The 27,798-nt window shown below is 53.7% G+C and overlaps 10 protein-coding genes and 1 non-coding gene across 11 annotated transcripts; 6 read left to right on the forward strand and 5 right to left on the reverse strand.

Annotated features, from left to right (window-relative positions):
- Positions 1–2,339: 2,339 nt before the first annotated feature.
- On the reverse strand, positions 2,340–2,411 carry BO86DRAFT_t208. The gene has a single exon. It is a non-coding gene; the product is annotated as a tRNA-Glu (tRNA).
- Positions 2,349–3,493, forward strand: BO86DRAFT_150230 (SEC61-beta family protein). The gene is made up of 3 exons (XM_025666302.1): positions 2,349–2,745; positions 2,893–3,238; positions 3,304–3,493. Exons 1-3 carry the CDS (start codon positions 2,743–2,745, stop codon positions 3,336–3,338), a joined length of 384 nt encoding a protein of 127 aa, XP_025525455.1. The 5' UTR covers positions 2,349–2,742; the 3' UTR covers positions 3,339–3,493.
- A 756-nt stretch (positions 3,494–4,249) lies between these two features.
- On the reverse strand, positions 4,250–5,535 carry BO86DRAFT_449633 (HIT family protein; the record flags this gene model as incomplete). Its single annotated transcript, XM_025676737.1, has 1 exon — positions 4,250–5,535. One exon carries the CDS (start codon positions 5,533–5,535, stop codon positions 4,585–4,587), a length of 951 nt encoding a protein of 316 aa, XP_025525456.1. The 3' UTR covers positions 4,250–4,584.
- A 1,421-nt stretch (positions 5,536–6,956) lies between these two features.
- Positions 6,957–9,542, forward strand: BO86DRAFT_366566 (sodium:solute symporter family protein; the record flags this gene model as incomplete). Its single annotated transcript, XM_025670105.1, has 5 exons — positions 6,957–7,350; positions 7,416–7,588; positions 7,641–8,157; positions 8,209–8,862; positions 8,939–9,542. Exons 1-5 carry the CDS (start codon positions 7,229–7,231, stop codon positions 9,540–9,542), a joined length of 2,070 nt encoding a protein of 689 aa, XP_025525457.1. The 5' UTR covers positions 6,957–7,228.
- Positions 9,543–9,690: 148 nt separating this feature from the next.
- BO86DRAFT_343160 (rhodopsin family protein) lies at positions 9,691–11,190 on the reverse strand. The gene is made up of 7 exons (XM_025669137.1): positions 10,846–11,190; positions 10,663–10,716; positions 10,438–10,471; positions 10,341–10,365; positions 10,229–10,261; positions 10,133–10,173; positions 9,691–10,070 (listed from the first exon to the last, which is right to left on the reverse strand). Exons 1-7 carry the CDS (start codon positions 10,874–10,876, stop codon positions 9,890–9,892), a joined length of 399 nt encoding a protein of 132 aa, XP_025525458.1. The 5' UTR covers positions 10,877–11,190; the 3' UTR covers positions 9,691–9,889.
- Positions 11,191–11,254: 64 nt separating this feature from the next.
- On the reverse strand, positions 11,255–12,213 carry BO86DRAFT_390951 (dynein light chain DYN2). The gene is made up of 7 exons (XM_025672496.1): positions 12,054–12,213; positions 11,981–12,003; positions 11,895–11,928; positions 11,808–11,842; positions 11,731–11,757; positions 11,608–11,677; positions 11,255–11,557 (listed from the first exon to the last, which is right to left on the reverse strand). The coding sequence occupies exons 1-7, from the start codon at positions 12,082–12,084 to the stop codon at positions 11,493–11,495; spliced, it is 285 nt and encodes a 94-aa protein (XP_025525459.1). The 5' UTR covers positions 12,085–12,213; the 3' UTR covers positions 11,255–11,492.
- A 125-nt stretch (positions 12,214–12,338) lies between these two features.
- Positions 12,339–15,543, forward strand: mrd1 (RNA-binding ribosome biosynthesis protein MRD1). The gene is made up of 4 exons (XM_025666303.1): positions 12,339–12,674; positions 12,789–13,559; positions 13,775–14,047; positions 14,098–15,543. Exons 1-4 carry the CDS (start codon positions 12,447–12,449, stop codon positions 15,310–15,312), a joined length of 2,487 nt encoding a protein of 828 aa, XP_025525460.1. The 5' UTR covers positions 12,339–12,446; the 3' UTR covers positions 15,313–15,543.
- An 820-nt stretch (positions 15,544–16,363) lies between these two features.
- abaA (transcription factor AbaA) lies at positions 16,364–18,896 on the forward strand (the record flags this gene model as incomplete). The annotated part of the gene is made up of 3 exons (XM_025670758.1): positions 16,364–16,799; positions 16,855–17,031; positions 17,092–18,896. 3 exons carry the CDS (start codon positions 16,364–16,366, stop codon positions 18,894–18,896), a joined length of 2,418 nt encoding a protein of 805 aa, XP_025525461.1.
- A 470-nt stretch (positions 18,897–19,366) lies between these two features.
- On the forward strand, positions 19,367–20,628 carry BO86DRAFT_343171 (aldo/keto reductase). The gene is made up of 3 exons (XM_025669138.1): positions 19,367–19,638; positions 19,726–20,513; positions 20,579–20,628. The coding sequence occupies exons 1-3, from the start codon at positions 19,494–19,496 to the stop codon at positions 20,603–20,605; spliced, it is 960 nt and encodes a 319-aa protein (XP_025525462.1). The 5' UTR covers positions 19,367–19,493; the 3' UTR covers positions 20,606–20,628.
- A 332-nt stretch (positions 20,629–20,960) lies between these two features.
- Positions 20,961–21,991, forward strand: BO86DRAFT_457761 (uncharacterized protein; the record flags this gene model as incomplete). The annotated part of the gene is made up of 2 exons (XM_025677246.1): positions 20,961–21,175; positions 21,266–21,991. The coding sequence occupies exons 1-2, from the start codon at positions 21,050–21,052 to the stop codon at positions 21,989–21,991; spliced, it is 852 nt and encodes a 283-aa protein (XP_025525463.1). The 5' UTR covers positions 20,961–21,049.
- A 274-nt stretch (positions 21,992–22,265) lies between these two features.
- psrA (putative general stress response phosphoprotein phosphatase Psr1/2) lies at positions 22,266–27,306 on the reverse strand (the record flags this gene model as incomplete). Its single annotated transcript, XM_025675227.1, has 11 exons — positions 22,266–22,308; positions 22,343–22,749; positions 22,857–22,931; positions 22,989–23,285; positions 23,630–23,661; positions 23,796–23,994; positions 25,367–25,536; positions 25,597–25,699; positions 25,750–25,899; positions 25,952–27,129; positions 27,207–27,306. 11 exons carry the CDS (start codon positions 27,304–27,306, stop codon positions 22,266–22,268), a joined length of 2,754 nt encoding a protein of 917 aa, XP_025525464.1.
- Between the last annotated feature and the right edge of the window lie 492 nt (positions 27,307–27,798).

Genomic DNA, 27,798 nt, shown 5'->3' on the forward strand with positions numbered 1-27,798 from the left:
GGAGGAAACAACGAGGCGAAAGAAGGAAGAGGAGGAAAATGTATTATTACGAGTACGAAGATACTTACTTTTTTACCTCTGCCGGTCGGGCGGGCAAAGAAAAGAAGCAGCCAAGCGGAAGAAGTCCAGCTGAAGTTCCAGACGCAACGGAAGGGTCAAGTGTCCGATTCAAAGGGGAAACTGCAGGGTCGATCCCCAAAGAATAGAACAGAGGGGGGAGAGAGAAAGGTAGAAAGGAAGAAAGAAACACAGACAGACGGACAGACAAGCAGACAAGCAGAATGAACAGACAGACAGACAGACAGAAAAAGGAATGCAACTGGATGGGAGTTTCTTTTCCACTTCTCTTCCCCACCGGACGGACACCACCGACAACAAATGCGACTAAGAAAAATAAATAGCCTTAACCGGCGACAGTTAACGGTATGAAGTTAAGTTGACTGGAGTTGTGTTGTAACTTGTTGGATTGTCCACTGAGGAGTATTCCACCTCAGTTCTAAATTTGTGGTGCTTAATCTCGCTGTTGACTCGCGCACGGGAACTTTTTAATTAGAATCTTATGCCGTCTTAATGTCTTATGTCGCTCTAACACCTCTCAGGAGTTCTTGGTATTCGAGTCACGGCAGGTCCAGTCTTGGCTAATTATCCTCGGGATAATTTACATTTACACAGGAGTCCGTACGGTATTACGGAGTACTTCATACTATGGAGAATGAGATGGCGGTGGTGGCTAGTAATCTTAGGATTCGTACGTAGAAATAACCCGTGCCTGAGACTAACTCAAGGGAGAAATAAACTAGCCTCGAGTACTCCTGAATTGTCGCGTTGCAGTGGGGCGGGTCGGACCCATGCGATGGGCTGGCTGGCTGTCTGCCTGCTGCGAACCTTTGAAACCAAAATTTCGCCCGGGGGATGGACGGGGGCCAGATTCCATGGTTCAATTTATGCATCTTTCTCCTCTCCCCCCCCCGGTTTCTGCCTGACTTGGACCGGCAAGAATGTGCCGGACGTCAATGGGAAAGAACCGCTGCCACTTCAGCTGTCAATTGAATCGAGCCATTGATGTTAGAGAATTCTCAAGGGGAATGATTAGCTATCACAAGGCCCATCACTGGAAACCACAATGTAGCGCAGTGGTTCCTATCGAAAGATAAGATGGAGATCGCGAGTCGCCTAAGGCAGAAAGGAGCCAACAACCCCCATTGTTAATCCGATGACCGGGGGAGGGCTACGTACTCTTCTACCTAGCCTGCCATCTCCTCTTCAATTTGCCAATCTGCTAGTCACTTAGTACCTTGCCTTGCCTTTGTACTTGTTGTTATGCAGGGTATTATCCCACCACTGGGATGTGAGGGGGTAGCTAGCGGTTCAGTCTTATGCTGCTACGTACTGCAACCGTTCAAGAAGAGAGAGGATTGGAGTGCAGGGAAACAAGCCACAACCCACAGCTACTGTGGCCATGCGGTGACCCTGGTGTGGCATGGTGTGGCTATTTTAGTGCCTCCCTGCCGTTCCCTCAGGTGGCTGTCTGTCCACTCGGAGGAAGACTCGGTTCTTTGTGAAACAGCGGTCTTAACAGATAAATTCCCAGCAGTTCTCTTCTGACAGGCTAGATGGGGACGGGGTCTACGTAGCACTCCGTATGCTGCGTAGGATCCATCGCCATGGTGACATCTGATTCATATTTACCCTGACTCGAGCACTATTCCATAAAGGAACCGGCGGATGGTTGACAGGGTCGCTAGCCTCTACACTCGAGCTTCGACATGGTTCTCAGTTCTCTATCCCGCACAATCCAGATCCCAGACTAAATTAGTGACAATTCCAGCGGGTCGTTGATTAGACAGTGAGCCCAGTGCTTGCATCTACTAGACACTTGGGTGCAGACACTGCAGTAAAACCAAAGGAACTTGCTCGTAGACTTGTGCGTTCAGGGGAAAGGCGATTCTGGGATTGGTGTCAGTGGCATAGTCCAAGCAGCTATACTTCTGACAGTTAAGGCACATATCCATGATGAGATCTCAAGAAAGCGACATGACACGAATAGAGGATGCAAGATAGCGAGTTAGGTATAACTAACGAGTGAGTGTCCGAGAGATGATAACTGAGGTACGGAGTAGTATTCATGAGACCCAAGGTGTTCCAGTGAGGGCTTTTCAGACCGCCTACCTTGGTAGGGCTCATTTGCCGAGAAAACATCAGCTCCCCGTGATGCCATTGGAGGAGACGAGGGCGGTAGGCGGGAGCACGGACCATATCACCAAGCCCCAGGCCAGGAATTTCGGCTCCCACTGTAGAATCGAGGGCAAAACCTCAGCAAAAAGAAATCAATCTTGCGACTCCGATGCGGGGAATCGAACCCCGATATCCTGTGTGAAAGACAGGTATGCTAGCCGTTACATCACATCGGAGGTAGTTATTGAAAGTCGAGAACTTTTGTTATACAATCTCGTGCTTTTGAATGTAGGTGAACTGCTTGGCCGCTTTCTCGCAATCGATTGCGGCTCGGCAGAATTGTATGTGACGGTAACCCGCCAAATGGAAACGTGAGCGTGGCCTCTTTCTGGCAACCCGCACCTTCACCTCCCCCGACCTTCTACCATCCACCTCGTCCTTCTTCTCCCTAGCCGACTCACTTCCTTGTTCCATCGGCCAATTGACCCATCTATCTCTTCATTCATCAACTTTAATACTGTACTTGTTTTCTTTGCTCTTGAGCCCTTTTTTGATTCCACTTTCATAATGGTCAGTGCCCTCATCCTGTTGGTTGTTCCTGTCGGTTGTCTGAGCGCGCACCTCGAATGTCCTTTGCGCAAGCTGGATGACCCCCCCCCCAAGCCGACCGCCGCCATTCACTTCAGCATTGAATTGGAACTGACCACAGTGCTATAGGCTTCTCCTCGTGCTGCTTCTCCCCTGACCTCCGGGGCCGAGTCCGGCCCTGACTCCAAGTCTGCCGGCGCTGGCTCCGGTGCCTCTGCCGTCTCATCCGTCAACCGTCCTTCCTCCCCTACTCCTCCTGGTGGTCCCCGGGCTGCTTTGCGTCGCCGCGCGGCCGCTGACCACAAGGAGTCCCTCCGCAATGCGCGGCCCAGCTCGACCCGCGCTGCCGGTGCCGGCGGTTCTTCTGGCACAATGCTGAAGCTCTACACCGACGAGAGCCCCGGCTTGAGGGTCGACCCCGTTGTCGTCCTGGTTCTCAGTCTGGGATTCATCTTCTCTGTCGTTGGTCTGCACGGTACGTCTCACCCAACTCTCAAGCATCAACTTGAAGAGTCCCACTGATAGCTTTCTGCCTTCTAGTCATCGCCAAGATCACCCGCAAGTTCTCCTCGTAAATCAGCGCCCAAACGCCATCGGTCCACCGCTAGACACTCTTCAGCCTGGATTTCCTGATACGCAGCACGCTATTCATCAGTGAATTACATTCAGCCCTGCGGCGTGGCTGGCTTGGGCCGACCTCCGACCGAGAGAATCAGATCGTCGCATCATTTACCACCTTCGAAATCATATACCCCCTGGTGTCCCCCCTTTACCCGTTATTTTCTGCGTGCGCCGGTGATGGAGACATCTTTTCGCAACACACACGCCTTTTGACCCAGCGCGCTTTTGTATTTTGCCCAGGCTCATACCTATCTGCCGCATAGGATGGAAATGGACATGCTCGAACAAGCAGAGGCGAATCTCTTAAGGGAGAAAGAGAAAGAGAGAATTGGAATGAACTGCATATGTGTAATTTTAGTGCTTATCAATGAAAACGAGTTCCGACCAAATGGCTACTGTCCCCAGCGGCGTTTTCAGCCAAAGGACCGATTCCATCGACTCCGAACGGGGAAAGAGTGGGCAAACTACCAGAAGCAGACTTTAGACCTTGCTTACAAAGGGCAGATTAGGGAAGCTTCCGGGATTCGAGGACAGTGAAGCTGTGGGGATAGATCTGGTTGGCGAAGCAAAGGACAAAACAGGAGAAGAAGTAAGGCGAGAGAGGTTGAGAGCCATGCTGTATAGGCTAGCGAAGGTTATGATGCTTCGCGAATGTGAGGAGCCGAGTGACTAATCGGTCCACATACACCAGTGCCTTCCAGAGGCAGCTCTACAGGAATTTGATATGCCCCGGAGGATATAGTATACTGGTAGCACATGCAGTACTTGACTTCTACCTTCTGATATTCATGGTGCCATACCTTAAAGGCTATCTCAAGTTTCCGATACTTCGTATTATCAGAAGTGTGAGAAGTTGTTGGTATAACAGGCTTATATCAAGCTCATAGATTATTGGCCAGTCCAGTGTCCCTGCAAGCAGAGGAAGCGTTGTTCTGTTCTAGGCGACTCACGGCTTCGCATATGAGCTGCTGCATACACATTTTGGGCTGGAGCTCTTCCAGTCCCCGCGTCTTGAACCCTCAATCGCTGTCTGCCCCTGCCATAGCAGTCTCTCTGAGAGAGGGAGGAGAGGCGAAAATGTTCATAGCGAGAAAGCACGACGGAGGCAAACGTACAGAAAGATTGGTTCATAGTATTATAACATCTTTTGAAAGTAATCAAGGTCTAGATGACCGGTCCCCGTCCCACCCCAGCGCAAAGCTAAGAATCCGAACCGACCGACGCCCTCACCTCCGCCGCCCTCCTCACCACCTCCTCGACATCTGCCACTCGCGGCCCCGGCAAGGAGGAGACATACCCCTGGTAGGTCTCCTGGAAGGGCTCACTGATGCCGTAGCGGTCGAAGTCGGCATCATCGTAGTCATCAGCCCCGCCGCCACGGATGGGCACCAGCTTGACATGGGCGTAGTCGATCTCGAACCCCTCGAAGATCATCCCGCAGCGCTCGATGCCAAACGCCCGGATCAGCAGCCTCGCCACCGTGTGCGCCGCCTCCACCAGCGCGGCATACTCCGCCGGCGCCAGCGAGAAGATGTCGCTCGGCAGGTGCGCGCGCGGCACCACCACCGTGAACCCCGGGGTGTTGGGGTACGGCGTCAGGAAGGCAACGTGGCGCGCGTCCTCCCAGACGCGCCACTGCGGCGAGAGCTCCCCGCGCACGAGGCGCGCGAAGAGGTTGGCGTCGCCCGGGTCCGGGCCGTGGAAGGTGTGGTCGGCGTGGTAGGTCGTCGGGGACTGGGAGGCGGCGAAGAGGATGGAGCTGCGGATGGTGTTGAGCTGCGGCGTCGGCAGCTGCGGCGCGTCTCTCGACGTGATGTACCCCGGGTACTGCGGGTGGTATTCCTGGGTGGGGTGCATGACTGGGCTCCATTGCGGGGTGAGGCCGTGGAGCGGCAGGAGGGAGAGGGTCGTCCCCCCCGTCGTGATCAGCGCGCAGCGGTGGACATTGTGTGTCTTGCGGAGGTGGGAGGCGATCGTGCGGAGCGTTTGGAGGGTTTCAACGAAACTTGGTAGGGGGAGGTTGAACAGGTTGGTTTGGTTCGTGGTGAGGGTTGCGACGGCGTGGCCTGGGGTGGTGGGGCGGAGGGTGAGGTCGACGGTTAGGTGTGCGTCTTGGTAGATTGTCAGGTTGGGGGTGTGATCGTCGGCCATGTTGGTGATGGTGATTTGGATCGCGGTGGTGTTCATGTTGGGTGGCTTGTCCAGGGGGGCCTTGGGATGGTGTATATCTGGCTGGTTGGTAGCTTTGGGGTTAGTGCTGATCGCGTGTCATGCCACCTTTTCCTCGATTGCGCCGTCTTCATTTTTACCCCTGATCGGTTCGGGTTCTCCTACGGAGTACGAACGAGCTTATGTTGATAACATGAGGTGGGTTTGATATACCAACAACCATCTTTAGTTGTGATAAACATGAGTGTAGGGCTAGTCAAACTAGCTGGTCGAATGGGGTGCTGTCGATCCACAGGTGAGTGATTCCTTTCAAAGTGTCACCAGAAAGCGGTCATTAACAATCTCAACCTAACAATGACCACTATCATCCATGGATATTGTCATGTTTTATGATCCTGGCAATAATTATCAGATGCCTCCTAGAGTACATCAGCGTGGCCAATCAGCGGCCTGCAGCTGCAAGGCGACAGCCCCGAGACTCCGATCAAGATCAAGGGACAGGGTCACCGACCCGTAACACTAAGATCTCCCGCACCAGAGAGCCCGGACTCACCAATTCGAGAATGCTTCCTTTGCCGAGATGGCGACGGGAACGATGGCTTGGATTGATAGCCAGTGACGACAGACCACCTCAGTGACAGACAACAACTCTTCTAGGTCAGTGCTCCCGTCCTTAGTGAGAGCGCCGATACTATCTCTGAAGTGCTTCAGGGTCGTTTTGATCAGCTCACCGTGCCCAGAGCTGTGTAGAATGTTGCTTATTGCCGCATGCACAGCGAGCAGAGAGGCTTGTTGGGTACTGGACCCTTTGGACCTCCCCACCAAGGAAAATCGAATGTAGTGCAAAAAGGACACCTTTTCAAGCTCAACTTACTGTAATTGCATACTCCGTACTCCGTAGTAGGTCCTGGTATGCACTATGCAGGGTCCGCGTGGGTTTCCCCACGGCCACAAGCACGGTGCTCAATCCATTAGTGGCAAGATCGAGTAAGCGAGGAAGCGAGTAAACGGATTGATATCATTTTCAAGATTAGACAGGCAGTCTTGGCATCAACAAATCACCCTCTGGCATATGGTTTCATGGCACTGTTCTAGCTTATCTCCCAGTTTCCGGCTTCTTATCACCTTAAACTCCCACTGTACCTCGCACTGGCCAATGGCGGGGGTCTTCGCTGACCTCCGCTGATAAGAAATGCTCTCCCGGCCAATGACAAGGCCTTGCGGTGCTATCAAAGATAGAGTGGATCTGCAAGAACCCAAAAGACTTCATGGATTCCACCCGCCTCCACGAAAAAGATGCGGCATGAACACGCCAGAGCTGCTGGGTCTAGCTCTCTTAAGCGAGATTCAGTGTTTGTTCTGGCTCCCCGGCCTGGAGCTGCTGCCCCATTACGAATTGATAGCGATGGCCTCGTCTTATCGATGACTCTTTGTACTCCGCGAACCTGCGCTCAGATCCAATTGCAGCCATCATGATCGTGTTGATCAAGATGTGGCTGCGAGGTCGGAGATTTTACCATTGCGCCGCTGGCCTATATGATCTCTTACAGATCGTCCATTTCCGGTAGAATCTCCAAGCCCATTTTCAATCAAGGAGCACACCCAAACTTGGGGAGACAACAGAGAGCACCAAAATCGCCATAACATACACACAAGCTCGGCGAGGGACGTCATTATGTCTTCGGACACAGTCAGTTTCACAGCCCCCCTTTCCCAAGGGTTTGGCTATGGGATCATCGTTGGGCTGGGCTTTGCCTTCGCTTTGCTTATGATCTTCATTACGTGGGCCTTGAAGAGGTATTGACCTGAACTATGGATCAATTGCACCTGCCTGTGACAGCCAAGCTAATGTAGCCCCACAGGTACCAGCATGAAGTACAAACGTCGGAAATGTTCTCGACTGCAGGAAGATCCGTCAAGTCTGGGCTGGTTGCAGCAGCTGTCGTCAGTAGCTGGACCTGGGCCGCAACTCTTCTTCAGTCGTCCACAGTAGCCTATGAATATGGCATCTCAGGTCCCTTCTTCTATGCCTCAGGTGAGAACAATCAAAGAACTAGGCATTGACTACTTACTAATACCTTGTTAAGGTGCTACTGTTCAGATCATCCTATTTGCAACACTGGCAATTGAGCTCAAACGCCGTGCTCCAAATGCACACACCTTCCTTGAAGCCATCCGTGCCCGCTATGGAACTACTGTCCACATTGTCTTCACCGTCTTTTGTGTGATGACCAACATCCTGGTTACATCCATGCTGCTCACCGGCGGCTCTGCCGTCATGACTTCTCTTACCGGAGTTCACACAGTTGCAGCCTGCTTTCTCCTCCCGATCGGTGTTGTGCTCTATACTCTCTTCGGTGGTATCAAGGCGACATTCATAACAGATTACATGCACACCGTGGTCATCATTGTCGTCATCTTCATCTTCGCCTTCTCTGCCTATGCCACAAACGATAAGCTTGGATCCCCGGGCGCGGTCTATGAGGCACTTGTTGCTGCATCGAACCGCCACCCCGTGGAGGGCAACGCAGAGGGAAGCTATCTGACTATGAGATCCAAGGAGGGTGGCATTTTCTGGGTGATCAACCTTGTGGGCAATTTTGGGTTCGTCTTTCTGTACGCCACGCGTTCGGTCAATCGCTAACCCCAACACAGTACTGTCTTTCTCGACAACGGATACTACAACAAAGCCATCGCAGCAAGCCCCGTGCACGCCTTTCCCGGCTATGTCATCGGCGGTCTCTGTTGGTTTGCCATCCCCTGGCTCTGCGCCAGCACCATGGGAATGACCGCCCTCGCTCTTGAGGGCACCCAGCGTTTGAGCTCGAGTGACGTGTCCGCCGGACTTGTGTTGCCCTTTGCTGCGGTCAAGCTGCTCGGCTACAGCGGCGCGGTATGCACCACGATCATGATCTTCATGGCGGTGACCTCCGCCTTCTCGGCTCAACTGATCGCCGTCTCTTCCATTTTCACCTACGACATCTACCAGGGCTACATCAACCCCGAAGCCAAGGGCAAGCGCCTGGTCTGGATTTCACACATGACTTGCGTCGTCTGGGCCATCGCCATGGCTGCCTTCTCCACTGGTCTGTACTACGCCGGGATCAGCATGGGCTATCTGTACCTATTGATGGGAGTCATCATCTCCTCCGCCGTGTTCCCCGGCGCCATGACCTTGGTCTGGAAGCACCAGAACTGGATCGCCGCGGCAGTCTCCCCCCCGTTGGGTCTGGCGGTCTCCCTCATCGCGTGGCTAGTGACTGCGAAGAAGGAATACGGCGTCCTAACCGTCACGACGACCGGCTCCAAGTACGTTTTATTCATCCCTGCCCCCCACCCAAAAAAACCTCATTCAAGAGAACCGAAAAAAACTAACATAACCCAGCTACCCAATGCTAGCCGGCAACGTCGCCGCCCTCCTGAGCCCCATGATCTTCTCCCCCGTCCTGACCCTGATCTTCGGCTCCCAGAACTACGACTACGAGAGCATGCGCGCCATCCGCAAGGTGGACGACACCGACGTCGCGGCCGCCGACCTGGAGCAGATCCCCGGCGAAGTCGCGGCCCGCACCGCCGCGCAGGAGGAAGAGGAGACCCGCAAGCTCAACCGCGCGGCCTTCTACTCGCGCACGCTGACCGTCGTCATGGTGTTTTGTTTTTTGATTCTGTGGCCCGTGCCCATGTACGGCAGCGCGTACGTCTTCAGCAAGAAGTTCTTCACCGGCTGGATCGTGGTCGGCCTGCTGTGGCTGTTCTGCACCACCTTCGGCGTCGTGGTGTTCCCGCTGTATGAGGGCCGGACGAGTATGGTGCGCACCGTGCGGTTGATGACCCTGGATTTGATGGGAAGGGGCGGGGCGAGGAGGAGGCCCATCGAGGGCGAGGTGGTGGTGACGACGCCGGCGGCGGGGACGGGAAGTGAGACGGTTTCTGGGGTGCAGACGCCGGTGTATGCTGGGGAGAAGGGGGTGTTGGAGGGGGAGAAATAGATTCGAGGATATTCTGGTTTGGTCTGGATTGAGTGCTTGTGATGATGATGATGAGGATTATGGATTCGCTGATGAGGGAGGTTTTGGTTCTTTTCTCGGTTATATATACCCCCACTGTTGTTTTTAGTCTATTTAGTGAATGGCAATATTTATCATAATGAATCTCAATTCGCCTTTTGCAGAGGATAAACACTACAGTATGCAACATAGCATCAAACAAATGGACAAACAAGCAGGAAGCAAAGAGGTATCTTCCAATCCAATCCAACATGAAGACGACGCGCACACACCGTCGATGAAAAACTAAGGACAAAACAACAGAACCCCGACATGAAACATCAAAACATTTACTTATACACAAAGTTCTGCTGTCCTGGTTGCTGCTGCTGCTGCTGCTGCTGCGGTGCCACCGCGCCCGATGCCTGGGGAGGCGGATAGTACGGCGCCCCGCCCCCATACGCCTGGGGTAATTGGCCCGGTATGACTCCCGGAGGAGGTCTTGTCTCCGGCGTGATATCTGGACGGTCGCTGTACGCCGATGATAGTTAGTTGCTGTCGTAGGTTTGGAGATCATGTGTTGGGAAGCGTACCCTAGATCCTGGGTGAAGCGGCATGTGTAGCAGGTTACTTCCTATAGTCGATCGTGAGTTTCGATACCTAGTTGCTTTAGAGGGGAGTTTGAATACCTTGTACTTATGCATGGCGAGAGGAATGACAGGCTGAAAAAAAGGAATCGTGTTAGCTAGTGTTCAAGCTCCAGGTGATTGATGCCTCGGGCCGTCGCGGGGCCGAACATACAACAAAGCAGACGGTGAACCAGGGCCTGGCTTGGTTAGTGTCACATCACAACTAATAAAGGGTATCACTTTGAAAAAGAAATAAAGGTAAGGCTTACCATCTTGTAAGGCAGTGTCCGTTCCAATGCTGGCCTGATGAGGGTGGAGTTGTTTCGTCAGTAAAAGGTTGGGTCTTCGGAGGGTACTACTGTACTGTATAGCCTATAGTGCCGCTGTTGCTATACTATATTTAGATAGCAGGAGAAAGCGGCTACTATATCCCTTCAAGAGCTTACTGATAGGTGGTCCACAGTAAAAATACTGGATGTTAGGGATGTACTCACAATTGTAGCAGTAGGCACGAACATTCTCGTAGCCTTCTAGCATGGACGTGAATTCTGGGGTGGTGCAGTGGTGTTAGCTTGAATGCCGAAACCGGGCGCTCTTTTCAGGGTCTATGGGGGAGATGGGGGATGCCGCTGTGGCGAGGGTGGAGTTGATCAGTTACGTAGTGGTCAGGCACGTACCATGAGTCCCGAAGGTGATGCAGATGGCCATCTTGAGATGTTTGTGTGGCAGTCAGAGGAAGATTGGTAGCGAGAGGGATTGTGATCGAGATAGATAAAGAGTGGAAATCGTCACGGACGGCGTTCAGTTGCTCGTTCGATGCTCGAAACGCAGGGAGACGATCGTAGGGGAAGGCAGCCATGTTAAAAGAGCTGGAGCTGGGAGGCGCGGATGTGTGGCGGCGGTGTGGCTTGGCAGTGGGTGGTTGCGACTGCTGGGCCTTGGCGGGCCGGTCTCGGGGATTTGGGGGTGCTATGGGGTTAGAGCCTTGGAGGACTGTCCCTGGAAGGTACAATCACCTTCCACCGTGAAGAGCTACGCAGCGCAGCAAGAAGACTTGCGATGATCAGATATAACGTATACCATAAGATGACCTCTCTGCGAATAATGGAACCCAGAAAATGCTCCTGCAAAATAGTAGCTTTTGTTTACAGAGCTCCCCCCCACCATGTGATGTCCTCTCGGCCGGTCGCAATGGTATAAGAATAACCACGCCAATATTTCAATTTATATATGAACATATCTCGGCGTGACTCGCCTGCAAAGAACTCCGAAATAGGTACAGGAAACGCTTAACAATATCGACCATTGTGTGCCCTTCGCATGCTTATTGAGTCTTGAAAAGGAGGATGGCGCAGTGACCGAGGTAGAAGTAGATGAAGTGTTTTGTCTCTGCAGTCCCAATCAGTTCATATCCCCCAAGAGCTTTCAGCTGTACCCACCGTGTGTCACAAAGCTGCCAAAGTTTCTTCCCACCACGCAGTGCCATGTCGCACCCTTGCGCGAGTCGAACTGCCAAGTTGTAAGCGGAATGCTGGAATTCGAGTAACGGAGCGGCGGCTGACCTCTCTCTTGATGTACTGGGCGATATCCTGCGACTGTCAGTAGAGTATCTAGGTGACTTGCGATCGAAGGAACCTACCTTCTCAATGTGGTACTTGTCCATCGCCTCGATCGCTAAACAGCCCGCATTAGTTGGGATCAAGATCAGCCCCGCAGTCAACCATACCAACTTCAACAGCCTCCTGCTGCATGTCCTCCGTCTGGTATCCCGTCAGTGTTGTTCCAAGCCCCTTTAGCGCTCCCTCTCCTTACCATATCAACGGACTTGATCTGCGCTAAACAACCCCGTTAGCTCTCGTCTCCATCATGCCGGGGGTTAACTCACGCTCAAGCTTGTCCTTCTTTTCGGAAGCCATCTTGTTTGTAGTTTAGCGTTGCTCACAGGTTTCAGAATGAAAAGAAAGATCCAGAGATCGGAGAAATAGTCAAAATCCGTTTGCGCAGAAAGTACCAACGAAGCCTAACCAGGAGTATTGGGAATCAACAATTCCAAGTTGCGCGCCCGCAATGATCCCCAGCCGATGGGGCTCGGGTCATGCCGCCCTCCACACCGCCTTCGGCACTATAAGGAAGACGAAAATAAAAAAAGCTCCCACCCAATTTTTCTTTTTTTTTTTTCTGTTTCCCGGATTCCCCTCTTCCACATCCCGATTCCTGTGGCACGCACACTTTTCGAGAGAGTAGGCCACAGGAACCTGAAGCAAATCACTACTCAATCATGGAAAGCACCAGAGTTTTTGTCTCTGGCCTTCCGCCAACTTTCTCTGATGATCAATTGAGAAAGCATTTCGCCAGTCGCTTCCAGGTCACGGACGCTCATGTATTGCCCAAACGCAGGATCGGCTTCGTGGGCTTCAAGAGCCACGAGGCTGCCCAAGAGGCCGTGTCTTATTTCAATAAGACCTACGTGAAGATGTCCAGGATCTCAGTAGACATTGCTAAGCCGGTATGTGTTTCACCTGTTGCTCTCGTTGCATTTATCCTTCTCTTTCTTTCTTTCTTTTTTTGTCTTACCCCGCTGACGATTAAGGTGGTCTTGTGACTGACCAGTAATTTGTAGATTGATGCCGAACCTCCCTCAAGAGCCCGCAAGTCTGGCAACCCCCAGGATCATGACGATACGGGAAGTTCGCTCAAGCGTAAGCGCGATGGCGACAAGACCGAAGATCCCAAGCTGCAGGAGTACCTTTCCGTAATGCAGCACTCGTCCAAGACCAAGACGTGGGCCAACGACGATGCTATGCCAAAAGCCCCAGAGACAAACTCACCTGCAGAACAGCCCGTTGAAGAGGAAGAAGAGGAGCCGCAGGAGCTCACTTACGCCCAGAGGAAGAAGGCCAAACTCGGCGACATCCCAGCTAATCCTAGAGAGTCGCATGATGCGGACCAACAAGCTGAAGCGGAACCGGAGCCCATGGTCGTCGATCATAGTGGCGAGGGTGATGCCGAGCCGTCGGCGGATCAGGATGATGCTGTCGCCCCTGCTGAAGAACAGGCACCTGTTACGGATGCGGACTGGCTTCGCTCGAAGACGAGTCGTCTTCTCGGCCTCCTCGACGAGGATGAGCAAGCAGAGTTTGACTCTCCCGCACAACAGAAGCCTGCTGCTCCTGTTGAGTCAGAGGCGAGGATGGAAGTCGACGTTGAACCTGCTCAGGATGTCGCAACCACCGAAGAACCTTCCGCTGGTAAAATAGCGAAGGAGCCGGAGGTTGACACCAACATCGAGAACATTCGCATCTCAGCACGTCTCTTCGTCCGCAATCTGGCTTATGACACGTCGGATTCGGATCTGCAACCAATCTTCTCTCCTTTCGGCCAAATTGAAGAGGTTAGTAACTTGATTTTGATCGCGTTATACATTGCCTTGTCACCCCTCCCCCCCAAGCTCAATGATGAACGACCTGATAGGGACATCCGATGCAAAGCAGATGATGTTGCCAGGAAACGAGTATTTTAGTAGATGCCTCGAATATCTGAAAGAGCTATACCCTCTCATGTTTTCATTCCACTCATCCTTTGGTCGGTCGATGCTAACATGACTAGATCCACGTTGCTGTTGATACTCGCTCAAACACCAGCAAGGGTTTTGCCTATATCCAGTATGTCAATGCTGATGCTGCCGTAGAGGCCTACAAGCAGCTGGATGGCAAGCACTTCCAAGGCCGCTTGATGCATATTCTACCGGCAGCTGCCAAGAAGACGTATAAGATTGACGAGGCCGAGCTGGCGAAGCTGCCACTGAAAAAGCAGATGCAAATCAAGAAGAAGATGGGGGCTGCGTCTTCCTCTTTTAGCTGGAACTCGCTTTACATGAACGTGAGTATACTCGTTGCAACTTTAAGCGTCCTAATGCTAACCTAAACCAGGCCGACGCTGTCATGTCTTCAGTAGCTGAACGGCTTGGTGTTTCCAAAGCAGATTTGCTGGACCCCACTTCGTCTGATGCAGCGGTTAAGCAAGCGCACGCTGAGACGCACGTAATTCAGGAGACGAAAGCCTTCTTCTCAGCCAACGGCGTCAACATTGAAGCCTTCAAGCAACGGGAACGTGGAAACACGGCTATCCTAGTAAAGAACTTCTCATATGGCGTCAAGACTGAGGACATTAGGAAACTATTTGATCCGTATGGACAAATCACCAGGCTACTGATGCCGCCCAGCGGTACCATAGCAATTGTCGAGTTTTCGCGCCCCGACGAGGCTCAGAAAGCCTTCAAGGGTCTTGCGTACCGCAAACTAGGGGACTCGATCCTCTTCCTAGAGAAGGCCCCCAAGGATCTATTTGATCCCAACGTTGTGCCGCAGAAGCCATCCACTGAGATCAAGGCTGTCTCGCAAGGATTCTCCACGGCTGACACGTTTGCAGCAGATGAGGCTGTTGATGACAACCTGCCCACAACCACCCTATTTGTAAAGAACCTCAACTTCTCTACCACCAACCAGAGCTTTGTGGACCTCTTCCGGCCACTGGATGGATTTATCACCGCTAGGATCAAGACCAAGCCTGACCCCAAACGTCCTGGGCAGACTCTCAGTATGGGCTTTGGCTTTGTGGAGTTCCGCACCAAGGCTCAGGCCCAGGCTGCTCTGGGTGCGATGAATGGCTACAAGCTTGATCAGCATGAACTGGTGGTTAGGGTGTCTCACCGTGGAATGGATGCTGCGGAGGAGCGGAGACGGGAGGACACCGCGAAGAAGGTGGCCGCCAGACGGACAAAGATCATCATCAAGAACTTGCCGTTCCAGGCCACCAAGAAAGACATCCGGTCGCTCTTTGGCGCCTATGGGCAGCTTCGCTCTGTGCGGGTGCCTCAGAAGTTTGACAGGACGGCCCGTGGTTTCGGTTTTGCTGACTTTGTAAGCGCTCGTGAAGCGGAAAATGCCATGGACGCCCTTAAGAACACGCACTTGCTGGGCAGGAAGCTGGTGCTGGAATTCGCGAACGAGGAGGCGATCGATGCTGAGGAAGAGATCAAGCAGATCGAAAAGAAAGTAGGAGAGCAGATGGACAGGGTGAAGCTACAAAAACTTAGTGGTCCTGGGCGCAAGAAGTTCACTGTAGGGGCCCAGGACGAGGAGTAGAGAGTCCCTTCTCTACCCTTGGTTCTTTTGACTTCCTGACTTCCTTTCTCCCTGTTGATAGGGGACAGACAATGGCAATGGTGCACTGATGGTGATGATATCCCTTGCGTCCGGGACGCTGAGTTTGGAGGGCGGAAGTAGGTTCAAGGCTCTCACGTTCGCCTGCGGCTGTCAACACGTACATACGCGTTCTGCACAGCGAGCGGATGCTCGTGCCTGTTCTCACGAGAGTTTCGTCCTGTCATCCCAGTAAGGTCCTTCTCCGAGTCTCCGTGCTATTCAGGGCTCACTACTTCCCTTAATCCCTTATACCTGCCTACCTACCTACCAATTCAGACCTTCAATCAATTCGAAACCCTTGGTTGTGGACGTGAAAATTAAGCTGGAGCTAGGGTTCTCACCAACATTCCGACCTGATCTTCGTAATTACCTCGTTACATTCCACACCTACGTCTGGAGACGATGCCGTTGGCTCACGCTCATTCCAACGCCGGCTCTTTGCCACAATTCGTCCAATTTGGATGCTGTGTACCTGCTTTTCAGGAAACGATGTCCATCTCACGCTGCGAAAACCTCCGAGTTGCACCTCACTGGAGCGTGCACCTTGAGGGAGCCCCTTGCATCAGTCTCCGGCTCGTGCCCATCGTGGGCTTCCTTCCCTCCTGATTTGCTCCCCAGTGGTTTCCTGGGCTCAGCACTCAATCTGGACGCGTGAAGCCTGGAAGGAGATTCCCTGTTGTCCCCCCGCCTTGGACAATCGAGGTTCGTTGCCCTAGAGGGGTGGTTCATCAACAAGCAGTGTGATCGAGCAATGTCACTGGGCCTCCCTCTCCAGGGGAGAGAATGGTTCCCTATAAACACCATGCTGCTCGCTCCCACATTCTCTCTCGTAGGGTTCTTACATTCTCTCCAAGCATTTACGTTCTTGATCGCTGGGTCGGTGACTGCTACGTTCTTTGCCAGGCAGTAGTAAGCATTTCGCGGTCCTCGTCCCCCATCTCTTTGGAATTCGTCGCCATTCTTTCCAAGAGCCCACACTCTGGTCCGCCCCATGGCTACTGACTGGCAAACGGAGTGTATTCTGCCTCAACATCAACCCACTCTGGACAGTATCGGAGCTCATACGGACAGAGCATTGCAGAACACCTCTGGGAACGTTCAGACGTACTCGGACAGCCTCGCACACAGTGGAATCACGGGGCGGGACGAGCACCTGCATCATCTAGCCTACAAGTATCCTCAACCTCCGGTGCCAACACATCCAGTGCCCACCGTCTCTAGCCTTGGGCCTCCTCAGAGCCTACGATTCCAGGCAAAGAAGCTGCGGCGTCTGCAGTCTGTTGGTCCGAACCTCGTGGGACCGCGTCGACCAAGAAGCTATCTCAGGTCGCAGAAGTACCTTGAGTATCGGGCCCGACCTCGCCGTGACACTGGCAAAGATGGGGAACCGGTATGGTCGGACGAACTTGAAGACGCGTTTCAACAAGGTGAGCAGGTTCGAGGATTGATAGTGTACGAGCATCCAAGTAATCTGTTCAACAGCTCTCGAAGCGAATCCGCCGATGGGCCGACGGAAATGGTCGGAACGAGGAAAGTCCTATGGTCGAAATGAGCTTATTGCTGAATACATCTACAAGAAAACTGGTAAACGACGAACCAGAAAGCAAGTGTCCAGCCATCTGCAAGTCCTCGACTCGTTCCTTAAAGGAGACCCGGACTGTAAGTTCATCTGGTGTGCAGGTGAAGAATGGCCAATGCAACGGGACTAACGTAGTGCAGGGGAGCGACTCGTACGAGAAGAGGCGGCCGTCCGCTCGAACAGCCAACATCCGCCCAGTGGTCCAAAATGGAGGGCTTCCTTGGACCCTCCCTTGTCAAGTCATTATGGCAATCACTTCCACACCCCCCATTATGATCATTTGAGGCTGGGACATACTTATGCTGGCGATATTCCCTCGGCGCACCTCTCCCTGAATTCGAGCCTCCACGACGCCAGCATCAACACTGTACAGGGGCTTGGGTTTGACATGTGGGTCAGCGCTCCAGACAAGCCGAATCGAATCGACGACGCCATCCACATCTACAGCCGCCTCCAGGGAGACCAACGCCATCCTGTTGCACCGCCGATGCCCTTGAAAGACCTGCCAGGGTGGCAGACATCCTTTCCTGATTTAAATTCATTAATTGCAGACCCCAGTACCCCCCTTGATTGCGAGATTATTCTACTTGAAGCCAACCTGAAATTGATGGATAACTTCCCTCCCGCGGGGTCGAGATTGGGGATTCACTTGGAACTCGACTTTGCCCAGGCAACGGCTGGGGATGTGCCCATGGTTCACCAGATGAGCAACTGGACCTGTAAGACCACCATGTATGACAATGGCCGCAATGTCCACGAAGAGTGTCACAGTGTTGCCCAACCGGGGTCGACCAAGGTCAAGCCACTGTTTGAATCCCGATGGTGGGCGAACTGCTTCACCCAGCTCACGCAGGACCAGAAGATGGTCGAGGAAAGAGGTCAACATCACGTTTCGCATGAAGTTGGGAGACAATACCTCCGCACCTTGACAGTCGTCCAGGAGATCCGGGCCGTGGCGCCTTATAATGTGCGACGGATGTCGACCAACTCGTACTCGGGCCATGGGGTGAACGAACCGAAGCGGGTCGCGATTCTGCTCTGGAAGTTCCGACAAACGAGACCCAACGAGGTCGGCACCACCACTTGGCGCCGTATAATTCCTCCTCCCGAGCGGACTTTGCATGCGAGTCCCAAAGCCCCGACTGGACTGGACCTTCCTCCCCTCCCACTGGACTCCCTCCTGATGAACCGTCCCGGCCCCAGTGCGTACCACCCACCTCAGTCCCATGAAATGCTGCACACCACCACTGCCTCGCAACCGCACTGGCCTCTGTACCAGCAGCCCCAGGACAGTGTCGCCAACATGTTCAATTCCAGTGGCCCCTTTGACTTCCTCGGACACATCAAGGCAGAAGATCGGTTGGGCGACAAGACCTCGGTGACGTCGGTGCTGGACTCCTTCTCCCATCTCCAACCCCACGAGACTAGCCAGCCGACGAGTCTTAGCGGTTCGACTGGCGGGCCCGTCATGATGAGTGTGCCGGATCTCTCCCTGTCGCATCCGGGCCTGCCTGGATACGGAATCGGTCCCGACGGCCACTACGGGCCCCCGCAGTCCCACGGCGTGAATGTCCACGACAACAACACCGTCCTCAACAGCATCTTCGGGACCAGCGCGCAGTCTCTCGACGACATCAGCCACAGCCACGCCGCCTGGGCGACGCCCACGACCTCCGGCATCCAAGGCGATGTCAGCGGCGACAATTATACCCATCTTCATCACCACAACCACCACCACCAGCACCACCACTTTCAGCCATCGGACCATCAGAGCTCGGTCCCGCGCGAGTCGCACGCGACCAGCAGTTTCGAGGGGTTCCTACCACCGGATGATGTGATGGACAAGCTGGTCGGAAGCATGCCCGGTGACCCGGGCCTCAACGGGGGTGGGCATGATCACCCGCATCCTGCATATGCAGACAGTAATTCAGTGGAGGCGAATTAAGATATCTTTCAACCTTGGGGTGGGGTGGACTTTTCAAAAGCACATTTTGTAATATCATTCTTTCTTCTCGGGGCGGGTTCTTGGATGGGACGGGTTTTCTTTGGTCTTTGGTTCTGGATAACCTTTTATTGATACCTAATTGATTCGATTCGATTCTTGACAATGCAATTCTGTGCAGAACACTAAAACAGATAGTGCTACGTTGGTACTTCGTGCCATCCAACCATAATAAGATGTATAGTCTGCGTGTCTGCAGCAGCCCGAGTGGGTCGAGGCCAATTCAGCCGGACCCGCATGCTGCATTTAGCCGTGAGGCGCATTAACAGCCGCCAGAAGCATATCATTTTAGCCTCTAATGCATCATCATCCGATGCCGTGCCTGGTTAATTGCTTTCGTTCCATCAATTAGACTTTGGCACGCTCTGGAGGGCCGGGGGGTGGGGAGGGGCGCCATGGAGGGGCAATTGGCCGGTCTTTTAACCATCTCCGTGTCCTTTCCCTCTTCTCTCTCCTCTCTCCTCCTTCTCTCGATTCTACTTTCTTTCCCTCATACACCCTCTCATACCTTATCAAGAGACAAACCCTGATACCAACACAATGGCTTCCCCCACCGTCAAGCTCAACAGCGGCCACGAGATGCCCCTCGTGGGCTTCGGTCTGTGGAAGGTGAACAACGACACCTGCGCGGACCAAGTCTACCACGCGATCAAGGAGGGATACCGACTGTTTGACGGGGCCTGCGGTAAGTCTTTCCCAGCGAAAGTGTCTCCAGTAAACACACCCAGAACCACAAAACATACTAATCTCTCTTTACCTCTCGGGCAAACAGACTACGGCAACGAAACCGAAGCCGGCCAGGGCGTGGCGCGGGCCATCGCCGACGGCCTAGTCAAGCGGGAGGAGCTCTTCATCGTGTCGAAGCTGTGGAACAGCTTCCACGACGCGGAGCGCGTGGAGCCGATCGCGCGCAAGCAGCTGCAGGACTGGGGGCTGGAGTACTTCGACCTGTACATCGTGCACTTCCCGATCGCGCTCAAGTACGTGGACCCGGGCGTGCGGTACCCGCCCGGGTGGGAGTCCGAGAACGGGACGCTGGAGCTCAGCAACACGCCCATCCACGAGACGTGGAAGGCGATGGAGACGCTCGTCGACGCCGGCTTGGCCCGCAGCATCGGCATCAGCAACTTCAGTGCCCAGCTGGTCATGGATCTGCTGCGTTACGCCCGCGTCCGCCCCGCCACCCTGCAGATCGAGCACCACCCCTACCTGACCCAGACCCGGCTGGTCGAGTACGCCCAGAAGGAGGGGCTGGTCGTCACCGCGTACAGCTCGTTCGGGCCCTTGAGCTTCCTGGAGCTGGAGGTCAAGGACGCGCTGAACACGCCGCCGCTGTTCGAGCATGCTGTCATCAAGGAGATTGCCGCCAAGCACGGGCGCACGCCCGCCCAGGTGCTGCTGCGGTGGGCCACGCAGCGCCGCATCGCCGTTATCCCCAAGAGTAATGACCCCAAGCGGCTGCAGCAGAATCTGGATGTCACGCGCTGGGATCTGGAGGGTGCGGAGCTGGAGAAGATCAGCGCATTGGATCGGGGGTTGCGGTTCAATGATCCTTTGGGAGTGAGTTTGCCCCTTCCGTTGCTGGTGACTTGAGGTTGATAGTGATACTAACGAACTTTCAATAGTACGGGCTCTATGTTCCCATCTTCTAGTTATGTGTTATGATATATGAATGCTACTCTTTCGACTTCATTTTGTCTTGGCCCTTGTAGAGTGTAGCGTAGCATGTCCTGTTAAGAGTGCTCTATGTATGGGAAACTCTCAGTATGACCTGCAAAGAGATATTTCTAAAGTTGGGACCGAGATCTGCCGCAATTAGATGCAGGGACACCGAGCATTCAAATCAGTACGACGAGTAGTATAGACAATACAGAAACTTGCAACGCACGATAGCCCGATAAGATAAGCCTCGCGCATGGCGATAAGCACCGCCAAGCCGTGCAGTCCGAGGGACTCATCTCCTCCGCGCAAACCTACTCAACACCAACAATCAACCCAACCCAACCACTCCACCAACAACCAAACACCACATCCCCTCCCAATGCAATAACCCACACCCCCACATCCACCTCCAATTCCCCCAAATCCCCAGCGAAATGTCCCTCTTCACCAAAACCATCCACATCACCGCGCACCCGGCGCCGCGCACCCTCTCCGACAGCAAACTCATCCTCTCCGCGCTGCAGAAATTCGGCGAAGTCGTCACCTTCCGCAATTTGAGGGTTAGCTAGCCCCCTTTCCCTTCTCCCAGTTGCTCAAACAAAATCCCTTTCAAAAGACAAGAAACTAACCGACCCCCCCCCCCAAAAAAGTACGACGTAACAAGCCCCCCAACCACCACCACCACCACAACAACAACCACCCGCCCACAATCCCACAACATAATCGCCATCTACGAATCCGCCGCTGCCGCGACGGCCGCCTGCGCCGCGTCCCCGCTGTCAATCCCTCTCACCCCGGACGCCCAGGCCCAGCTCCAGCAATCGCAGTCACAGTCACAGTCACAGTTACAGTTACAACCACAAGCACAGATCACGCAACCCCCGCCCCCGAAACAAAAACAATACTACACGCCCCTTCCCCTCCCGCCGCAACACGCCTCCCTAGACGCAGCAGCAGCAGCAGCAGCAGCAGCAGCAGCAGCAGCAGCACCGCACAACCGCTCCGCCCTCGACCCAACGCCATCCGACGAAGACCCCCCCACAACGATGATAAGCTGCACGCTCACGGCCTCGCGCACCAACCACGCCGCCGCCATCCGACGGAACCCCTGGTACGCCGGGTTCGAGGTCGAGCGGACGAGTCACCCGCGCATGTTTGCGGATCTGCTGCACGCGGGCATCCCCCTCCGGGAGTTGGCGGATGGGCCGGCGGGGCGGCGGAAGGTGGCCGGGGTGCCGCATGGGCGGCGGCAGAGGGTGGAGGCGGAGACGGGGCGGTGGGGGGCGGGGAGCTTGATGGGGTTGTTTCGGGGGGAGCTTCGTGGTGATAATAATGGTGGTGAGGTAGGGGAGAGGAGGAAGGGGGAGGAGGAGTAGAGTAGAGAATAAGTTGGGGGGTCTTAGTGTGAGAGCTAGTTGGGGCGAGAACTAGTCTAGTCCTTCTTTGTATATTCTCTCTTCGTGTATACTACATTCTAACCTGAAGCCATGGTTGTGTGTGGTATATGTATATCGTATATCATATCCTAATTCTCAAGGTGAAGTCGTGGTTGTTTTTGGATCAAGAAGATTATTATCTATTCCAGTTGGTTTGCGGGCAGATAGTCAACCTGTTCGTATACTCATCATACCTCCTACATTCCGGATCCCCTCATGCAACACGCATATACGCTACATGGGTTAGCACCGACTGACTTTAGAGTGAAGGGAGCCTCCCCCCCAGAGAACTTACTTGCGTCCACCTGCATGATGTGCGGGATCGCCAACCGCACCTTGTTGCGGTACAGGGCCGGCGCCCGCATCTGCAGCGGGTTCCCCTCGAAGTACACCGTCTTCAGGTGCTCCTTGTCGCGCAGCTCGCGCTCCACCTCGTCGAAGCTGGCCAGATGGTTGTTCGACGCCCACAGCTCCTCCAGGTTCGTCAGGTGCGCCAGGCGCTCCAGCTTGGAAACCTGGTTGTTGGAGAAGTCCAGCACCCGCAGCGCCAGGTTGTCCTCGAGGCCGCCGAGCTCCGTGATCGCGTTGTGCGAGAGGTAGAGCTCCTCGAGGTTCTGCAGCGCCGACAGGCCGCTGATGCTGGTGAGGCGGTTCGACTGGATGGAGAGGATCCGGAGGTTTTGGAGGGCGTCGAGGTTCTGTTGTACAACATAGCGCACGAGGGTTAGCCGCGAGTCTGACTAGCTCCTTCTCGCATCATTGAGACCCAGCAAAGAACCACAGTGTCCCTATTCCCTATGCTTACCTTCAACTCGGTAATTTTATTCTTTCCCAACCACAGTTCCTCCAATGCTTGTAGCGTCTCCAGATTCTCAATCTCCTGTTACACCGCGTCAACTCCAGCTCCCCTGCGAATCAAGACGAAAAAAAAACCCACCCGAATCCGATTCGCCCCCAGCTCCAAATTCCGCAGCACTGTCAACCCCTCCAGCGCCTCGATCTTGGAGATCTTGTTCTGCACGAAGTACAGATCCGTCAGCTTGACCAGGTGCGCGATGTTCTTGATGTGCTTGATCTTGTTGAAGCTCAGGTCCAGACTCGTCAGGTTCTCGAACTCATCCAGCCCCTTGATGTGGGAGATCAGGTTATCGTAGAGGTCGAGCTCGGTCAGCGACTTGGCGACGGGGGTCGGGAAGTCGATGCGCGAGATCTGGTTCTGCCGGAGGCATATTCTCTGCGTGGTGTTGCAAGTCCCTGGTTAGCTGGCGTGCTATGCTCTCCGTGCTCGCTTTGACTACCGCGCAAGAGCCTTGGAGAAGAAGAGCATACCTTAACCTTCTCAAACCGCTCCAGCTTCAACGCCGGCAGCGACGTTATCCGACAATGTACCAGATCGATTTCCTACTCCCATCACGACAGGATGGAATTGATCAGCTTTTGCCAAAATAATAAGAAAAAAAAAAAAGGCAACAAAGGTCCGCCCGCGACTGCAGCGCAACACCACCAACCAACAACTCCAACGCGTCGTCGCATCGCATTCACCCGCGAACAAAAAAAAAAAGAGCTCGGAACCCTTACCTCAGTATCCACGTCCTCATCTTCCAATAAATCTGCCAAAACCAATATTCCCGGATCAGCTTCAATCCCAAAAGCGCGAGTCTCAATATCGATGGAAGATCGGATGGAGAGAAAGAGAGTGTGTGTCGTGTGTGTTATGCGTGCGGAAAAGGTGAGACAAGCGCACCTTCATCAGCCTGGATCTCCTCCACGGGCGGCGCATCCGAGTCGGAATAATCGGGATCTTCGAGAGCTTCGGGGTTGGTGATGATGGCTTCTTTGGCGGGCTGCTGCTCGTCGCCGCCAGCGCCGCCGCCGACGCGGAGTTTCCCGTCCCAGCCGTGGCGGTCTTTCATTTTGTTGTTTGGGTTTGGATTGGAGGAAGTCTGGATGGGTGTTGGCGAGTGTGGTTGGAGGTTTGGGGAAGGTGAGCGCGTGAGCGATGTTTTTGTCTGTTTTGGAAAAAGTGGTGTGTGTAAGTCTGCGCTGGAACTCCGGAGGGCGGGGGAGGAGTGAGGGTGGTTCAATGTTGACCGACGGAGGAATGACGATGCCGAGCGGGGTTCTCTTTGGGAGAGGGGGGGTTAGACGGAGGGAACTTGGGATGGAATACCTCTTCGTTTGTTGTTTCTTCTCTTGCCTTATCGTCCCTTACTCTCTGTAAAAACACAAAGAATGACTCAAATGAAGTTCAGAAGGCAAAAAGTGCCGGATGATAAGCAAAAGCAGTTGACGCGGTCAGGCTGATTAAGTTAACTCCGTCGGATCCCGCGTACATGTACATGACTGTACAGTTACTACAAAGTATTGTACCACTTTCAACCACCCAACGCTACACACTGAACCAGCCACCAACTAATAACTCTGGAATACGCTTGTTGCATGACTCGTAGCCTTTATTGGTCTCTCAATATTCGAACACAGGACGGGATGGAGTGACGACGCTTCTATGTACAGGACGTAGGCCAATGGTACATACACTGCAAGATCACCGATATTTGTCAATCCTGGGTCGATGAGATACTATGCGTGTACCAGAGCATGGACATGTGGGGGAAGACAGGTATCAAGATATTATCCACTATCGAGGTCTCCAAAAAGCGAGGCAGATCGTAGTAGACAAATAACAAAACACACGGCGGGGTTTTGGACCACATCTTCGGATACAAGGGCAAAGGAAAAAAATAACCAGAGCGGTAAGTCGAGCCTCTGAGGGCTGCTCGTTTGCAGATGACAAGACAGGGGCAAGGAAATATGAAAGACATATGAGAGAGTGTAAGAATAGGTAAATCGGGGAGCGTATACACGAGATCAGCAGAATTTTGGCTGATGACCAAGACGGACGCCTGCAGAATGCAACGACACACACACAGTTTTAAGTAGTAAAAAAAGAACAGCAAGGGGGGTAATCAGGTATCTACTCACTTGGAGTGTAAAAAAAAAGAGATGAAAAAGCAGAAAAAGAGAAAAAGAGACCGGTGCGCGGGGGTGGGAGCGCACTGCGAAACAAAACAGGAAACATGGGGAGACAAGGAAACATACAGCTCCACTCTGGAACATTGTGAGTCCCGGCTTGCCTGAAGAAGCTTGCTTCCAACCACGACAATAAAGATGTGTTGTGGCCAGCCATAGCCACTGTGTCAGGCGTGTTGACAAACGTGTTGGGGTCCAAGAAAGCAAAATGTCCATGCTGTGATGCAGATGCTAGACGAGCTAGATATACAGGCATTACAATGCAATGTCAAGAACAAGACTGACGTCTTTCACTTGTGCCCCGGCGAGGTCTTCGAGGACGGGAATTAGGTCTAGGAGCTCGTTATCGTGGGCGTCAGAGAACCAGCTGCTGATGGGTATCGCATGTTGAGGGTGGAATATATAGGATGTCGGGGAGTTATCGATAATGATGGTGTCTCGTAGGTCGCGACCGACTTGTGACAGGTCCTACCACAAGGTCAGTGTCCAATCGGAGCTCATATCAGGAAGAATGCCAACCTTCACATAGTTGCCTTGATGGTTGTAGCAGCTGTCCCTGAACAAGCGGTGGTGCACAACATTGTGGATGTCCAACTGATCCAGCAGGGGATCGCCATACTGTAGTTCAATTAGTGACTATGCCGATAGAGGAGGCGAGAATCACCCACTTTGGAGACGGAGGCGGTAAAAACAACGACCTCATACAACTCCCCGACCCTTTTCATGAATTGGTCGACGCCAGGTCGTTTGATGACGTAAATGTTGTGGTACTGGCCCTCAATTTCAACAGGTATGGTGAAGTCTGCCCGTTCGAGAACCTAAAATTGCCACTCAGTATTTTGACTGGCGAAAGCGGGAAAAAGAAAGTACCTTGAAGCTACTGTGAACTAGCGTTTCATCCAGATCTAGAACCAAACACTTTCTGTCACGCAGGTGAGGTAAAGGCGGAGGCAAAAGGAATTGGCCATGCTCATCAGGGTCCACCGTCTCAATGTGTTTCTCGCTCGAAGGCATCGGCGGGGGCGGTAACTCGGGGGCGAGCGCTGACGCCTCTTCATCGTGGGAAGCGTACTTAAGGTCGTTCGTTGTGTCGTTCTCGGCAGGGAACTGGTGTAGCTCATCGTCCGCCGGAGGAAGTTCCTGAGTCTGGGCCTGCTCCGTCTGCAATCGTGACTTCTCCTTGTCCTGTGGCGCGGCATCGTCCTCGGTCTTTTCGACCCCATTCGGGAATACAGCGCCCCCTTCAACGGTCGCGACGACGATGTTCGGACCCTGAGTTTCGGAATCGTCCTTGGTCGGAGTGTGCGCCTGATCCTCTGCAGCTTGACCGGACGGCGCCGCCAAGCTATCAAGCTTCAAGCCCTGATCTAAAGGTTTACCAGTGCGTTCCTCATCTTTCTGCGATGCTGACTGATCCGCCGTGACAGTCATGTTGGATTTCTCGTCGCGATAGTAGCATGGTTCCTTAGAATCTGCCGTGCTCGAGTCTCCAGCAGTAGCCTCTGTCTTCTCAGGAGTTGGCTGCGTGTTGGGAACTGATAGCCGTCGGGATGTTCTCTTTGCGGGAATAGCTGTGTCCTCCGGGTCGTCGTTGGATGAAGAACAGCAACTGAGAAATGCGAATAGCCTGTAGGTGACCTTGCTTTTCCTTTCCGGTTTAGGGGTGTCACGCAGATCGCCGGTCGCTGTTTTGTCCTCCTCAATACTTCCCCCTTCCTGATTTTGCCGACGTGATCGCATACTGCTGCCTCTGCTCCGGTCGCGTCGCCCTTTCAGAATGCTTCTTTTCGATCCGCGGAGAGTGTTCTCGGAGTCATCGTTAACAGTATCCTGACTCTTGTCCAAAGTCGACTGCCGGTCGGCCTTCAGGGATGCACGCGACGAGATCGGGAGTAGTAAATGATGCTTTTTCGGAGGATCAGCGGAGGTAGCCGCAGCAACGCCTGGAGTCGCGACCGACGGTTGAGCCGGGTCGATAGCTTCTGGGCCGGTGGACGGGGCTGAAGCACTTGAATTGGCGGACTGTTCCTGAGGCGCCGCCTCAGGATCTATAGAAATAAGTCTTAGCGATGATATTCATCGAAAGCGTCCGGTCGCGTTAAAGAGTAAGGGGCGGAAAGCTTACTTGGCTCAGGGTGACCAGCTGCGATAGACATGGACGCTTGTTCTCTGGCCGCGGTGGAGTTGGATGGTAAAGAATCTCGCTCCGAGCTCCCTCCGAGCATTGAGGGTAGCAGAGCGAGGTTCACGGGGATGAAAGGCGATTAAGGGAAAAAAAAAATCAAAAGGAGGTGGGTGTGGCAAGAGGACGAAACGTCGGAACAAGGACCACCAGGGTATCCGCCGAGGAGAGGGGGGATGGGGAGGGGAGGGGAAAGGGACCGGACCGGGGCTCGTTGAAGGTGAAGGTGCAGCAGCAGGCACGCCTCCTGGATCTGGCGGAGGAATGGAGAAGAGGGATAGATGAATGGAGGATGGAAGTCAAGCAAGTCAATAGCAGTCAGTCCTCAGGTAGGTCAAGGTTGCTTGGACTAGCTCTGGGTCGCGGACCACCGCCTCGAATGAGGCTAGTGCACAGCAGTAAGACTTGTCGCAGTTGGGGTACTTTGGGGGGGGGGGGGGAGTGCAATCCAATCACTGCTTAGACTCTTCTCCAAAAATCCTGGAAACCGGACTGTAGGCAAGTATAAAATATGATCATATGCGACTGGCACGAT

This window comes from Aspergillus japonicus, assembly GCF_003184785.1.
Source record: "Aspergillus japonicus CBS 114.51 unplaced genomic scaffold BO86scaffold_44, whole genome shotgun sequence".
In the NCBI taxonomy this organism is placed as follows: domain Eukaryota; kingdom Fungi; phylum Ascomycota; class Eurotiomycetes; order Eurotiales; family Aspergillaceae; genus Aspergillus; species Aspergillus japonicus.